We start from the raw sequence: 14,191 nt of genomic DNA, 5'->3' as shown, positions 1-14,191 counted from the left end.
ATCTAAGTCCTTTTTGCAATCTACAATGTGGACGCGTTAAGTGAGAGAGACTGCATTGACTGTGGCAGCTTTTTACCCCAAACAACAATTATTACATCTTACAACTTTCTAAACTGAGCACTAATTTCTGACACAGTTACATTTTCTATAAGTTTCAGGCTTACCTTTTGGACTGTGACCTGGCTTATACCTGACTCAGATCAGTTGGTAATTTGGCTTGCACAATTTCTAACCAGGTTCCATTCAATTGTATGTGAATATAACTCACAGGGATTTATTGCTTTTTGAGGAGAGTGGCACTGACATCTCAAACAGCACACTACCAGCATATATCAGGAGTTAAGTCCACTCTGGGGCAGATTGTTTGAAAATGTTTTGAATCAAATTCCAAGTTGATACTTAGGATTGCTCCGGAGCATCCCAACTGAACGTATTGTAAAAGCCAATAAGCCAATGTTATATGCTTGTAAAGGGAGCCCCTAAAATAATTAATTTGTCCTAATGCTCAATCTCACCATGTGATCAGGACAAACTCACCAGCCAACAGTGTACCCTGTAGATACATACTGTAGGTTCCTGTGCTTTCCTTAAAGGAGCATAGAGTATGCTCTAGGATTTTTGCAGACATCTGCCCCCTCTGGCGACAAGTTGAAATGACACCAGTGTTGTTTACACGCATGGGAGAAGAGGTAAAGTATCTGCCTCTGCAACTGCACAGGTGTTTTGTTTAGATGCATAATGTCTTCTGATGTAAGAAAGCTATAAATGCAGAAGTTTGCCCGTGTTCTCTCACTAATACATCGATTACAGCAGAGACTCAACAAAGTAGCCAGGTGAACGAGAGCGCACATAGAGGATTCAACTTGAATCATTCTCTTATGAACTAACTAATCCTGAGGCAATGGCAGTAAATAGAGGACAACTCATTTTACATGTCGAGCAAATGTAAGGGCATGTATGAGATAGAAAATAAATAATATTTAACTTCAAAACTTGCACCATGCACCTTTAAGCTATTAACCATCTTTAAGTCATGGCCCTTAGTATTTATCATTTATGGACAATGATTCACACGCAAAGTCAAACAAGCTAAGTCCATTGTCTCACAGTGTTATTGAAACTAAGGTAAACAATCCAGCCAACATTAGATGCCTAGACCATGGCTAATCCAGGTCTGACTTTAAAACTGCTTTAGAAATTTTTTGCCAATCAGCTACTGGGTTACCCGCAGCTACACTGAAGACCAGTGGATATGCTCAACATAAATATGGTCTCTAACTCCATTTATCCAGTCTCTGCCATATGGTGATTTTGATCTTTGTTGTTTTACACAAATGCATATTTACTGCATACAGTTGGAGTGGAATATATTTGACTTACTCATATTAGTTGTTAGTTAACTTGCATTTTTGTGCTACTCTAAATTCACATTATTTGACTGTCTGTGTTATCTTTGATTCCTTTTTATACTTATTAAAGTTTGTTAAACGGCAAAGATTAAACAGCAACAGCAATTTAAGAAGGTAGTTTGACAATTTGTGATAATTAACTTTACATGAAAAAAAGAGAATTAAAACAGTTCTGCATCCCTGATTACCGATTCTAGACTTGTGAAGATAGGGATAATTATTAAAGACAATATTAATGTAGATAATTTGGGAAAAGTAGGTATTTTCATTTAAAATTACTGGAATGTTGCCTACCATATGCAGTTTTCCACTTAGACCCATATATCTACAAAATAGCACTGCATTACCTTTAATTTCCAACCAGAATAAGATGGCAGAGTGTTTACATGTTGCACCATGATACAACCTCCATACGGCATGCAGTGCCTTGCAAAAGTATTCACAACCCTTACACTATTTAAAACGTTTTTGGTAAGTATTTTAGGTAGTGAGAGAGCATCAGTTTAAAGTGGAAGGTAAATGATGCCTAGTTCATGACACACACTATCTAAACAAATCTGAAAATAGTTTCTTCTGACACCTCTACATAAAATCCACTTCAAACGGTTGATCTATACAGTAAGGTGACATCATTGCATTACTTCTAACAGAACCTCTTCATCCCAAAGTAAAACTGCACCAAGGAGTAAGATATCAGCCAGACCCGGGATGGTCTTTGCAGGGTCCTGGAGATTCTCTGGAGACTGTAGAGCAATATTGTGCTCCTAGGCCTTACAGAATAATAGCTGGGGCTCCTCATTAAGTCCTTCAATGACTGTCTGTGTTTCTGATACTGCAGAATAGTCCACTCAACTTTACCCTTTTTCTATGAGGACAAAAGTCCAGCTGTTTATTTCTTGGACCTGCTCTTGCCCTGCCCTCACTAATTTGTTTTACTAGTGCTTGCATGGTAAAGGTTTCTCCTGGATTCTCATTGTCTCACTTTGCCTCACTGGGAACTCATCATACAGTTTCTTGTCAAGCCAGGTTCTGCATGCATCACCTGTTCAAGTCTGGTTCCATCAACATCTCCTGGTCAAGTCTGGTTCTGCCAAACATCACCTGCCTGCATTACCTGGTTAAGTCAATCTTGGCCTGCATCACCTGGTCTCCTGCCCTGTCCTGCCTGTCCCCATTGCGTGTTTTAAAGAAAACTCTTAAAAGTAACGCTGCTCTGTGTTCGGCTGAATTATCGGGCTCTCCATGTACTTAAACATTACCAGGGGATTATGCAAAAATTTTAACAGTGATTTAACAGTACAACAATTGAAATGTAAAACAATGCAGGACAAAGAGACAGTGTGCGATCCCAGTGTACAGGTGAGTATTTCTTAAAAACCATTTGTATGTGCAGAAATGATTTGTGCAAGAATGCAATTTAGAGACTGAGAGTTCGGCAGCAACTGTAATGCTGGATAAGGGTGCAATGATGCAAATGTGCAAATATGCGAATGTGGTACAGAGTCCAGTTTACAGCTTCAGCAGTTCAACAGTCTGATGGCGACAGGGAAAAAGCTTTTGCAGAACCTGGTGGACCTGCAGTGGATGCTGCGGAACCTCTTTCCAGAGGGCAGCAGGGAGAACAGTCCATGGTGGGGGTGTGAGGGGTCCCTGATGATGTTACGGGCTCGGGCCAGGCAGCGCTGGGGTGAAATGTCCTTAATGGAGGGAAGAGGAGCCCGTATGATCTCTTCTGCTGTCCTCACCACTCTCCTCACATTCTTCCAGTCGGAGGCACTGCAGCCTCCACACCACACAGAGAGACAGCTGGTCAGAGTGCTCTCTATGGTGCTTCTGTAGAAGGTTGTGAGGATGGGCGGGGGCAGGTGGGCTTTCCTCATCCTCCGCAGGAAGTACAGTCGCTTCTGTGCCCTCTTCACCAGTAACGTGGTGTTCACAGACCAGGTGAGGTTATCCGTGATGTGCACCCCCAGGAACTTGGTGCTGCTGACCACCTCCACAGCTGAGCTGTTGATGAGCAGTGGAGCGTGGTGAGGCCGGTTCTTCCTGAAGTCGACGATGATCTCCTTCTGTTCTGTCCGACCCGGACTGACTGAGTCAGCTCATCATTAGTTAATTGATAAAATCAATGAAATTTACATTAACTTATTAATCGATAACTTGCATCTCTACTATCTATCAGTCTGTTGGTCTTTGTGTTACCTACCTAAATTAACAGAAAACATATATTAAGAGGGATTATAACAAGGAAACAAAGTACAATGAATGAAATGTTGCAATAGGGAGTATAATACATTACTAGGATTAAACCTAAAATTATCTGACAGAAAAATACTTGTTTTTTATTCTAAAATATTTTAACTTGTTTTAAAATGTTGTATTTGTTTTATGCAAAACCCCAAAAAGATAAAAAAAAATATCTGACTTTACAGAGGAACCCGATCCAGATAATCATAACAAATTGTGTTTTCCTGAGGAAAAATTTATGAGCAGGAATTTATCTAACCCAAAAAAAAACTCCGTCTTGCATATATTATTTAAGATTCACAGACTTAAACTTTGCTATTAAGAATAAATCATTTTTAAATTAGGACAGATGTAACAGGTCAGACAGGTGTAGTGGCGTTTCAGTAGTGAATCCAGTAACTGCACATGAAATGGTGCCCCTCTGAGCTCTTGGTGCCTTACGCGCAGTGCGTGGGCATAGCTAAGGCACTAATATAGTCCTTAGCAGCTAATGCGCTCAATTTCAAGTCAAAGTCAGATAGCAGACTGCAAAACTGCAGAGTAAATTTTGTTGCAGTATTGTACAATTTGCATGGATGTCTAAACAGACAGTTCCTTGAGAGATCGAAGTGTGTGAATACACATTTGCAGGTGAGACACAGCATAAATTATTTTAGTCGGATCAGAAACCTTTGTAACCAGTAGTGTGTTTGTAACTTGTAAAAAATAAACTGGGCTAGTGGTTTGTCAATTTCCAACCATGTTTGTGGGGTGGATAGCAGAATTGTCGTGGGTGAAGAGGGTGAAGGGAGCTAACCTGACAACAGCCAGATGCATGTATCGCTCCGCCTAGCTCCACTCACATACATCTGGGACACCGCCATAGGCATTGCCTTTACTGAAGGATGGGCCTTATCAAAACTCCTTGCATATGATTGGATAAGCCACTTGTCTGTCATCTTTATCGACGTGCTATTTCAACCACTCACACCGAAGCTAACCCGTGACGCTGATGAGACCGACGGAGGAAAAAAAAAACCTTTTTTTTTATGTGTTTGCCGCTCTAGTGCAGGGTTTCCCGCAGCGCTATCTTGGCGAGGCGGCCGCGGAAAACGTGTCGTCCCTCCCCCCCCCCCGTTCCGCGAGCCGGTCCGCGGAAAACATGTCGTCCACCCCCCCCCCCCCACCCCCACCTCCGCGAGTCGGTCCGCCTAGCATAAGCAAATTCCTGCGGGGAAACACTGTAGTGGCACACCTTTTATTGACAGTGAGCTGACAGGAAGAGGGGGGAACAGAGGAGGCAAAGCGCCGCGGGTCGGAGTCGATCCCGGGCCGACCGCGTCGAGGACTAAAGGCCTCCTAACATGGTTAGCGCTAACCGCTAACCGCTCCGGGGCGCGTCCGCGTCCCGGAAAACAAAACTTGCCAAATCCGGTCGGGAGAAGGGCGAAAACATGGTTTCCACCGAAAAAGGCTTCAGAGCCGTTCTCTGATGTTCTTTTAATGAAACAATATCAGATAGATTGGACAACACGGAAGAAATAGCAGCATCAATGCCAACGCTTGCTTCCTCGATGCGAGCCGCCATTGTTGTTGGAATCTCACGGTTGCTTCTCCGCTACGTCACATCCAGGAAACATCCGCCCTGCGTCCTGATTGGCCAGACCAAAAATTTGGTTGGGGAAATCACTTTCAATGAGCCGTGTCCCAGATGTATGTGAGTGGAGCTAGGCGGAGCGATACATGCAGCTGGCTGTTGTCAGGTTAGAAGGGAGCAGGGCTGAGGACACAACTCTGTGGTGCGCCGGTGTTGGCAGATGTCCTTTTCCCAGTCCTGGGCCCTGTTGATGAGGAAGTCACTGATCCATGAGCAGAGCGTTTGAGATAATCCTGCGTTGTGAAAATTTAGGGCCAGCATGCCTTGTGTTAAAGTGCAGTGTTGAAGACTGAGCTGAAGTTTACGAATAGCAGATCCTAGCCGCAGATGAGTCATAGCCATGTGCGTGCCAGCGAGACAGCATCCTCTGTAGAGTGATTTTCCCTGTAGGCAAACCACATGCTGTCCAGGCCAGCAGGGATGACATCCTTGAAGTGCTTTGAGTGGATCCTTTCAGGAGGATTCTTTCGAAACACTTTATGATGACAGGGGTCAGACCAACAGGACAGTAGTCATTGAGGCAGGTGATGGTTGTTTTTTTGTGGGGGGAAAAGGAATGATGGAGGATTTCAGGCAGGCAGGGACCATGGAGAGCCACAGGGAGAAGTTAAAGATGTCCAGGAAAACACCTGCAAGTTGGTCAGCACATGTTTTTAGTGTCCAACTTTAAACCATGTCTGGACCTGCAGCCTTTTCGATGTTTACCATCTTTAAGGAGGAGGTCACGTGGTGCAGCTTCAGGACCAGGGGCTGATGCAACAACTCTGACTGAGGAAGACGATTAGACCCGTCTATGATTTCTCATTAAAAACGTTGTACATTGCGCAAATAGAATGATGCTAAATGGTAAAAACTGAACACTACATATTAAAAATCCTAAATTGGAAAGTTTCACCTTGCACACATTTTTTTTTTACAAAAACCCCATGAGCAACAACAAAAAGAACTAAAGCAAGATAAACTGGCACCTTATAATCCGATTTAAGAGCTTATACAACACGTTTGTCCTAATTGTAATACACACGTGATGACAGGTTTCTCTGAATAGGAAGCCATGGAAAAAGCCCCACAGAGATTTCTTTATAATGACACACACAGATGTAGACATACCTCTGACAATTAGGTCTGCTGCTGCTGACACTGCGTCGACTTCAGTGTGTACCATACACACATACTTCCCAGAGTGCCTTAGTTGGATGTTTCTCACCATCAGGTCACCTGCAAATCCCTGATGAGAGAGACAAAGAAATACGAAAGCCTTGAGTTGAAGCAAAATAAAATAAAAAATACAAAAGCGCTAAAGTTTGTTTAGAAAAAACACAACAAAGAAAAAATTATGTTTGCAACTCTTCAGGAACCCAATAGGTTATTTTTTTTAGTGAATAATAATCTAAATAGTCCAGAATAAAGCTTGGAAGAATTGACCATGTTGACCACTGGGAAGAAAAAAAAAGAGACCGATTCAGCTGCACGTTGAAATGAAAGCAATAAACAAGCAAACAAAAAAACATCACTTGTTCTGAAAGACTTGTTTTCCTTGGGTTGGCCTCTGCTGTGTTTACACTCACCCTGGCAGCTCAGATGAATGGTGAGCAAGGCAAGTTTTTCTTTCTTTGCACCTTTTTCTCTGCAAACACTCGAAGACAAGCATTGAAATTTGCTTCCCTTGAAAAGACATCAAAGCTCTCCCTGCAAACATCTGTTCTGGTTATGTTCTATGAATTATATGAATGTTGTAGCTGAATCTTATCAGACCTGGTGGGTTCAACAGAGGGATCCTAAACCTTAAAATGAGCTCTGCTTTGTTCAGGGGGAAGCCAAGTGATTCACTTCTCTTTTCTTCACTGATATGGCGAGATCAACTTCAGGCTTAGAGATATGTTTTATAGGCCTGCCTTAAGAAAGCACGGGAGCAGCTGCTGTATTCTTCGAGTTTGACTTCAATAACTCTGACTCAAACTACAAGGTCACAACGTCACCTTCCCTGGTGTTTTTGTGCTCTCACAATTTGTCACATCCCAACAAACTTCAACACATTTCACTGGCTTTTATGTGATTGATCAACACAAAGCAGCACAGTATTATAAATTGGTAGTAAAATTATAAAAGGGGTTACAAGATTTGCACATCAACAGTAAGTGTTGCATGTTTACATTTATTTAAAACCAAGCCTTCTGGGCTCTCTACCAGCTTTTGCACTATTTTGCTAATAGCTCAATACGACTGGATGAAGTCTTTCTGTGAAAATTAATTTTCAAGTTCTGCCACTAGGGATGTAACGGAACACGTTTGTACCGAATAAATCTGATATTGTCTTGTTGGTTCAGTATACTAAGTGAATACAGGATTGTTTTCTACCTGAACACATGCAGAATGTTTATGTATGGAACTTAGTGAGCAATGCAACGTTCTGTTGCGCAACTTTAACAAGTCAAACCCAAACAAAACAGAGTTGACTCGCAGTTGTCACTAAACTCTGCTGTTTGGAAAAATTAAGGTTTCTCATCCAGCTACAGTGGAGAAAGAAAGGTGAACCGAATGAAAGGTTAATTTCAGTGTATGCATCTTTCAACAGTACAATAATAACAGTGAAGCCCTAACTGAACTACCGGCAGCATCCAGTCAGCCCAAATGACTTGCATGTTTAAAATGCAAGTCAGAAAAACCTCAGAGTGAGGATATTCCTAACAGCTGAGCATGCTGCAATCAGACTGTAGAAATATCAGAACAACTCCTAAATTATTTAAATAAGCATTAGCGCTCTTAATTTCCAGGTGCTTATGTTGTTGTATAATATATTCAGGCACCAAAATTGTGAAAAAGCTAAAGGGGGAAGTATACATTTGAAAGGCCCATACGAAAAGCAATTTAAAAACATTCCTATGTGCACCAGCTAAGTTCCTTGATAAGAAAAACAATATTCACCTTGTGTTCAACAGAGGTGAAACGTCAACCAACAGCAGGGCGGCTTTGCTTACCAAAGGTCTCTTGAATCTGTAAAGCTTAATCATGATCTGGAGGTGTGTGAAAAAGAAAATTGCATCTGTTTCTATTTTCTGTCTGAAATTTAGGAGCCTTTAGAACTTGCCAGCCAGTGTATTTCTGTTAAATAAAAAATGGGTAAGACCATAATTATTTCAATACAGTTTCGATACCTGATGACCTGAACACGAAGACCCGGGGGTCAAATAAAACATTAGTAAGAAAAGTTGGAGGATTGGAAAAAGAAAAGGGGGAAAATAATTTTTTTAAAAAGATAATTACAATACACAGACGATATAGAGATATAAAAATGGATATATCACTTTAAATACACAATAAACAGTCTGTCCAATAACTTTTTTGCTCATACAACAAAAATCCAAAAGGTCTATCTCAACATTAAGTCCTAGGTCTTCTGTTGCAATCTAGAAAGTCTCACGTTGAAGAGGTCTCTTTAGACGATTAACCAGTTTATGTAGTTTATAAACTGATTAGACATATTTGCAATATGTTCAGATCCTGGGATGGATCCGTTTTTACCGCCTTTTTACAACCGTTGTGACTCCCACACTGTGTACTACAGATGTAAGTTTGTTTATATTTTTTTTTTTGTTCTTCTTTTCTCACATCCCAACATTATGTTATTTTCCTTTTGACTGGTAGTGGCTTTATTAATTGGTGGAGGGTTATCTGTTCAGTCAGATTGTTAAGGAAATAGTCAACAGTATGAACCTGATGAATTTCAAGCTGGGTAGCAACATGCTGGTTAGAATTATTTTTACTTCAGTTACAATGTAAAACATAGACATTTTAATTATTGTTTTTATTTTATCCACAGTGTGCCTTTAAACATTGTGATGGTTGTCTTTCTTTTTCAATGGGCATTTTTACAGAAAGCTAGATATCTCAGAATTAAAAGATCTCCACTTTGGCCTGTTCCAGAAATCGTCTGGTTTATTTCGATGCAACTTTGGGAAACGTAAGCTGTGCCACCATACCTATTTTTTCTTCCAAAGCTCATGACCTAGATGAAATTGTAAGTTTCATCCAAGAAAACATGAGCTAAAATAGTTTTGAAGGAAGCTTTAGGCTCCATCCGGATACCTCTTTTAGGTGAGGACTTTTTTTTTGCCAAAGCGGAACTGCGTCAGCTGTCACCATGAAAAGTGCCGTCCTAATAGTGCAGTCAATAAAGAAGGAGGTAGGTAGAGGAGCCTGTATGCTTCCTCTCACAGCTACTTCAGCCTGGGAACCTCACAATGTCCCTTACCAACACTAAGCTATAAGGAATCCCAAAATCCTTTGCATAATATGATGTTGAAACACAACCCCCCCCCCCCTCACGGAAATTGACGAAAATGTCCAAAGAGAAGAGATTGTGCACTTTGTAGTTCATTTTTGGAAGGCTGTCGGCCTGGATTTGACTACCATCATCCATGCGCGTTTCTGTCACATATTGACGTTGGAGTCAAAGGCTGACCAAAATCAGCTGAAGCTCCTTTCCTCCCTACAATACAGTTCTTACTGTTGACCCCGTGAAAGGTCCAGGAACAACTGCTAGGAGCTATAATTAGCCGTTTTCTGATGGAGCCTTGTTCGTGTTTTAGATTTTGTTTCTCTGAATTTTGATGTTAATGTCAATACAAGCGCCACCTACTGGCATGACATGGATATCTCATTGTTTTGGTTTGTTTTTGTTAACAGCAGGTCTACGGTTACACTGTGGGTCATTCTAGCCCCATCTGCTGACTGATGAAAGGACTCATAACTTTTAAAATGCTGCTGGCAGACGTTCTGCAGTTGATCAGTCCAGATGCTCCAGAATACTTTGTTTTATCTCATTATTGTTATGCTTCACCAGTGTTTAACTGTTAAAGTTTGTGGTCAAGTAAGAACAGAAGTGTTTCCTGCACACATTTCCTGAGAGGGAAACATGAAACGCACAGCATTCCTTACTTTGTAGTTTTTATTCCCAGCCCGGGTGTTTTATGTCAGTATAGGAGCAGATGTTCACCCCCTTTCTGGTCTGTCTGCCACAAACACAAAAGGCACAGGGATGTTCCCTCCCATCTGTTTTTTCAAAGCACATATGATGACAGTTGAGTGAGAAAAATAGCTTGATGAAGTATATTTTCAAGTCACATGGATGTGAAACCCCTTCTACATTGAGGCAGTGTGGAGCCCAGACAAAGATTAGAACAATTAAAACGATAGCAGGTTGTTTCTTGCAGGGGACAGCAGCTGCTCAGTGCTGCAAATATCAGGCAGCGTATTTCCAGACTTTATATGTGTTCAGCTGCATGTGAGCGGATGTTGTTTGTCTGTTTGCCTGTGGCGCTGCTGTGTGAAGTTTTGTGTCAGCCGGGGGAGATAGAGACAGCCCTGTTGATTCTGATACTGTGGCAAAAACAAATCTTTAGGAACCATTACTAAGTGTGCTTTCTTGACGGCAGCAACAAAAAGCACTACACATCCATTTCTAGAAAAAGGGAAAATCAAATTTCCAACAGAGAAAGTGCTGTGTGACAAAAGAACACAACATAGCAACATCTCTGTATCTGTAGTAACCAAGCTTTCAATCTGTATATCTCCTGAGCTCAGAACAGTGTTTCTCCTAAGATAATACAGGTTCAATTGACTGGACTTTTAATTCATTAATGATAACTTTTATTGATGATTGCAACCAGTGCCCCTAATTTTTTCATAAGCTGATAATGGATATAAATCAATTTATGATGTAACTGTAAATTACATATTTTACAGGTTTCCCACAAATTATTCAAACCCAACTTCAAACCCAACTTCTCAGAGTTCTTGGTCCTTTACCATTGTTTTAAACATATTAAATAGTAAAGCCAATTGACTTTGCTGTTGACAATTTGTTCTAAGTACTAACAAAGGAAACCATCTAATTAGTTTTTTTCTCTCCAAACACATATTTATAAAATATGTTTTTTTTCCAGACCAGTGTGGACACTTTGCCACAGGGGTCTTTATCTACAAACAGGATTTACACATAGTGCTTCACCATATCTGAGTAATTCCCAAAATAACACTAAAGATCTCAGAGGAGTGAAAAAGTATGTGTCGTAAATGTAAGGACTAAAACAAGAAGTGTGGAGGTGAGACTTTTAAAGCACGTCTGTCTGGAATCAAAATGGGCAATGTGAGATCCATAAGCAAAAAACAAGGTTGGAGAGTGAAGTGCTGAAAGGAACACAGGGAATGTAAAAAACAGTGTTTTATCTCTCACTCGGGTCAGAACTGCAATGTATTATTCCAAACTCCAATAGATCGGTGCTCCATTTTATACACCATCAGAGACTGCCAGCTGTGAAGCAGATGTGTGCAGCTCTTCTCCTTCTTCAAAGCAACTGCACCATGGACCAGGACCCTTCATAAAGTCAGTTAATAAATTCAAAAATTTAAATTTTGTTTTGGAATTTTCTTAGTAAGTAATTTTCTAATTACATACTAGAAACCCCCCCCCCCCAAAAAAAAAGCAAAAAAAACAACAACAAAAAAAGCATTCTAGGAAGCCGGCGACTGCTGCACTGCATGGGTGTGAGCGCTCTGAGGTTTAATCTATTTAGTTAGTTCAGTTAATTGACAGATAATCCAAGTTTGATGAAAAACAACATCACCAAGTTCCATCCGCTGCATTCATTCAGAATTTATTAGAACAGAATAGAATAAAATAGAAAAGAATAGAATAGAAATACCTTCATTGTCCCATAATAAATACATTTGGGCGTGACAGTGGCAAAAACATAGATAAGATGAATTAGAGTTACACACTTGCTGACAGAATCCAAGGGCTTGACAAGAAATTAGGTCGTGAGGAAAGTCCAAGTCGAGTCCAGGGACCTTGAAGCCCTTGCAATCCAAGAGACCTCAGCCTCCTCAGCAGGTGATTTCAGACACATAATGTTTTATAAAGGGAATTTACACATATATTTTTTTGGAAAATAATACATTTTCACTCTTCTGAGTTAAGCCACCCAATTTCCTGAAGCTTCCTTGAGTTATTAGAAACTTCACCCCAGCTCAGTTAGATTTGTTTGTCGTTTGAAATTATATCTGTGATATTCGGTTGCATGGAAAGACCACCTTTTTACTTTTTATCCAAGAGTAAAATCCAGCACAACTATATGTCATCAGTAGTCACCTAATCACTAAATAAAGTCTACCTGTGTGCAATTTCATTGTCAGTATAAGTCCAGCGGTTCTGTTTCCTGCCTCAGAGGTTTGTTAGAGAATCTGAATGATCAAAGTGCACCATGAAGACCAAAGAACTCAGCAGACAGGTGAAGAGAAGACTAAAGCAGGCTTGGGTTCTAAAACAATATCCTAAGCTGTGAACATCAGATAGAGTTGTGTTCAATGCATCGTGTGAAAATAAAAATAGGATGGCAACATCCTGGACATTCCTTCTAAACTGACCGTCAAAGCAAGGACACAAATAATCAGAGAATCCGCTAAGAGGGATATGGTAACTCTGGAGGAACAGCAAATGTCCACAGCTCAGGCATGTGTTGACTGAACAACTTTAGGGGGGCACTCTACAATTCTGGCTTGTATGGAAGACTGACAAGTAGGAAGCCACTGTCGAAAAAGCAAAAACATAGGAACCTAAACAATCAGCTATAACTTTAATGGACCGGTTCAGATCAAATCATATTTCAGATGTCCTAGTTAAAGAGCAGACTTAAATCATATTAAGATTCTGTAGCAGACTTAAAAATGTATGTTAGGAGATACTCTGACCGAGCTTTAATTATAAGGCAAAAACCAATGGGCAAAGATTTGAGTCGGTAGACATATACTCCAAAAAACCTGCACAAGGAAAAGTTGGTTCAACACAGTATTGATGTTGCATACAATCGTGTGGCGATTTTCACGATTTACAAAAAAATAATGTGTAATTTGCCATCTACTTCACACTTATAAGCTACTTTGTGTTGGCCTGTCACAGAAAAAAAAATACAAATCAAATACATAAAGTTTAAGATTGTTATCTGATTGCTATTGTATGTTTTACAATTCTGTAGTTAACGGTGTTTGACATTTTATTTTGCATGTATCAAATGTTTTAACCTGCCCTACTAATGCATGATATAGTACATTGCCGCTATAATGCTTTTACTAAACCCATTGTTACGGCTGCTTGAGTTTAAAAAATCACAATGTAGATTTTCATGACACATTTCACCTGCATCATATTGCTTTCTTGCTCCTGCTGCAATGCATTACCATAGTCTTAATACGTTGTCTCAGTTTTTGTTCAATTTATTGTCTATAATATTTTTTGATCCTTCTAGGGTGCCAATGTACAACTGGGCAACAGGACTACAGATAAAAAACAGCCTTTGGCTAATTCTGGCATGTTTCATGTGTGCTGTTATAACTATGCACTGCCCTAGTGATAAAATAAACATAGAGCCTTTAAAAGGCCCTTTGCATTTACCAAACATCACCGCAGACACGTACGTACCCCACCGATCATCTCAAAGTGCTCCTGCCTGCTGAAGTCAATGGCTTTGCCGTTGAAAAACCATTTGAACACGGGACTCAGGGAAGAGTCACTGGACACCTCACAGGGTAGGACAAGACTCTGTCCCACGCTGGCATCGGAGCTTAAAGGTGGAACAATGATCCTGGTGGGCTCTGCAGCAGAACGGGAGATAGAAGATCATTTGCTACAGTGCATTAGAACATTTCCCTATAAAATCTGGCCGAATGAACAAGGTAATAAAGCTTAATTTGGCCCGAATAGAGAGACAGATTGTGGTCCATCAGTGTAATTAAGTGACCTTAAATAACTTCACTTAGGAAGCAAATGCCTCCTATAATTCAGTAATGAATAATTAAACACACTGCTACTGCAACGTCAACTAGAAAAAAAAAATTAAAAGAC

The 14,191-nt window shown here is 40.4% G+C and overlaps 1 protein-coding gene across 2 annotated transcripts in view; it reads right to left on the bottom strand.

The window, feature by feature from the left end:
• LOC105934503 (contactin-4) overlaps nt 1-14,191 on the bottom strand; it is a 229,955-nt gene that overhangs the window by 38,693 nt on the left and 177,071 nt on the right. For both annotated transcript variants that reach the window (XM_036152151.1, XM_036152152.1), the window contains exons 14-15: nt 13,769-13,941; nt 6,403-6,520 (exon numbers count right to left, since the gene is read on the bottom strand). In XM_036152151.1, the coding sequence (XP_036008044.1) occupies nt 6,403-6,520; nt 13,769-13,941 (291 nt within the window). The remainder of the gene's footprint in view (nt 1-6,402; nt 6,521-13,768; nt 13,942-14,191) is intronic.

The sequence above is a fragment of the Fundulus heteroclitus genome, chromosome 20, assembly GCF_011125445.2.
Source record: "Fundulus heteroclitus isolate FHET01 chromosome 20, MU-UCD_Fhet_4.1, whole genome shotgun sequence".
Classification (NCBI taxonomy): domain Eukaryota; kingdom Metazoa; phylum Chordata; class Actinopteri; order Cyprinodontiformes; family Fundulidae; genus Fundulus; species Fundulus heteroclitus.
The sequence above is the reverse complement of the archived record's forward strand: the minus strand, read 5'-3'. Positions and strand labels throughout refer to the sequence as shown.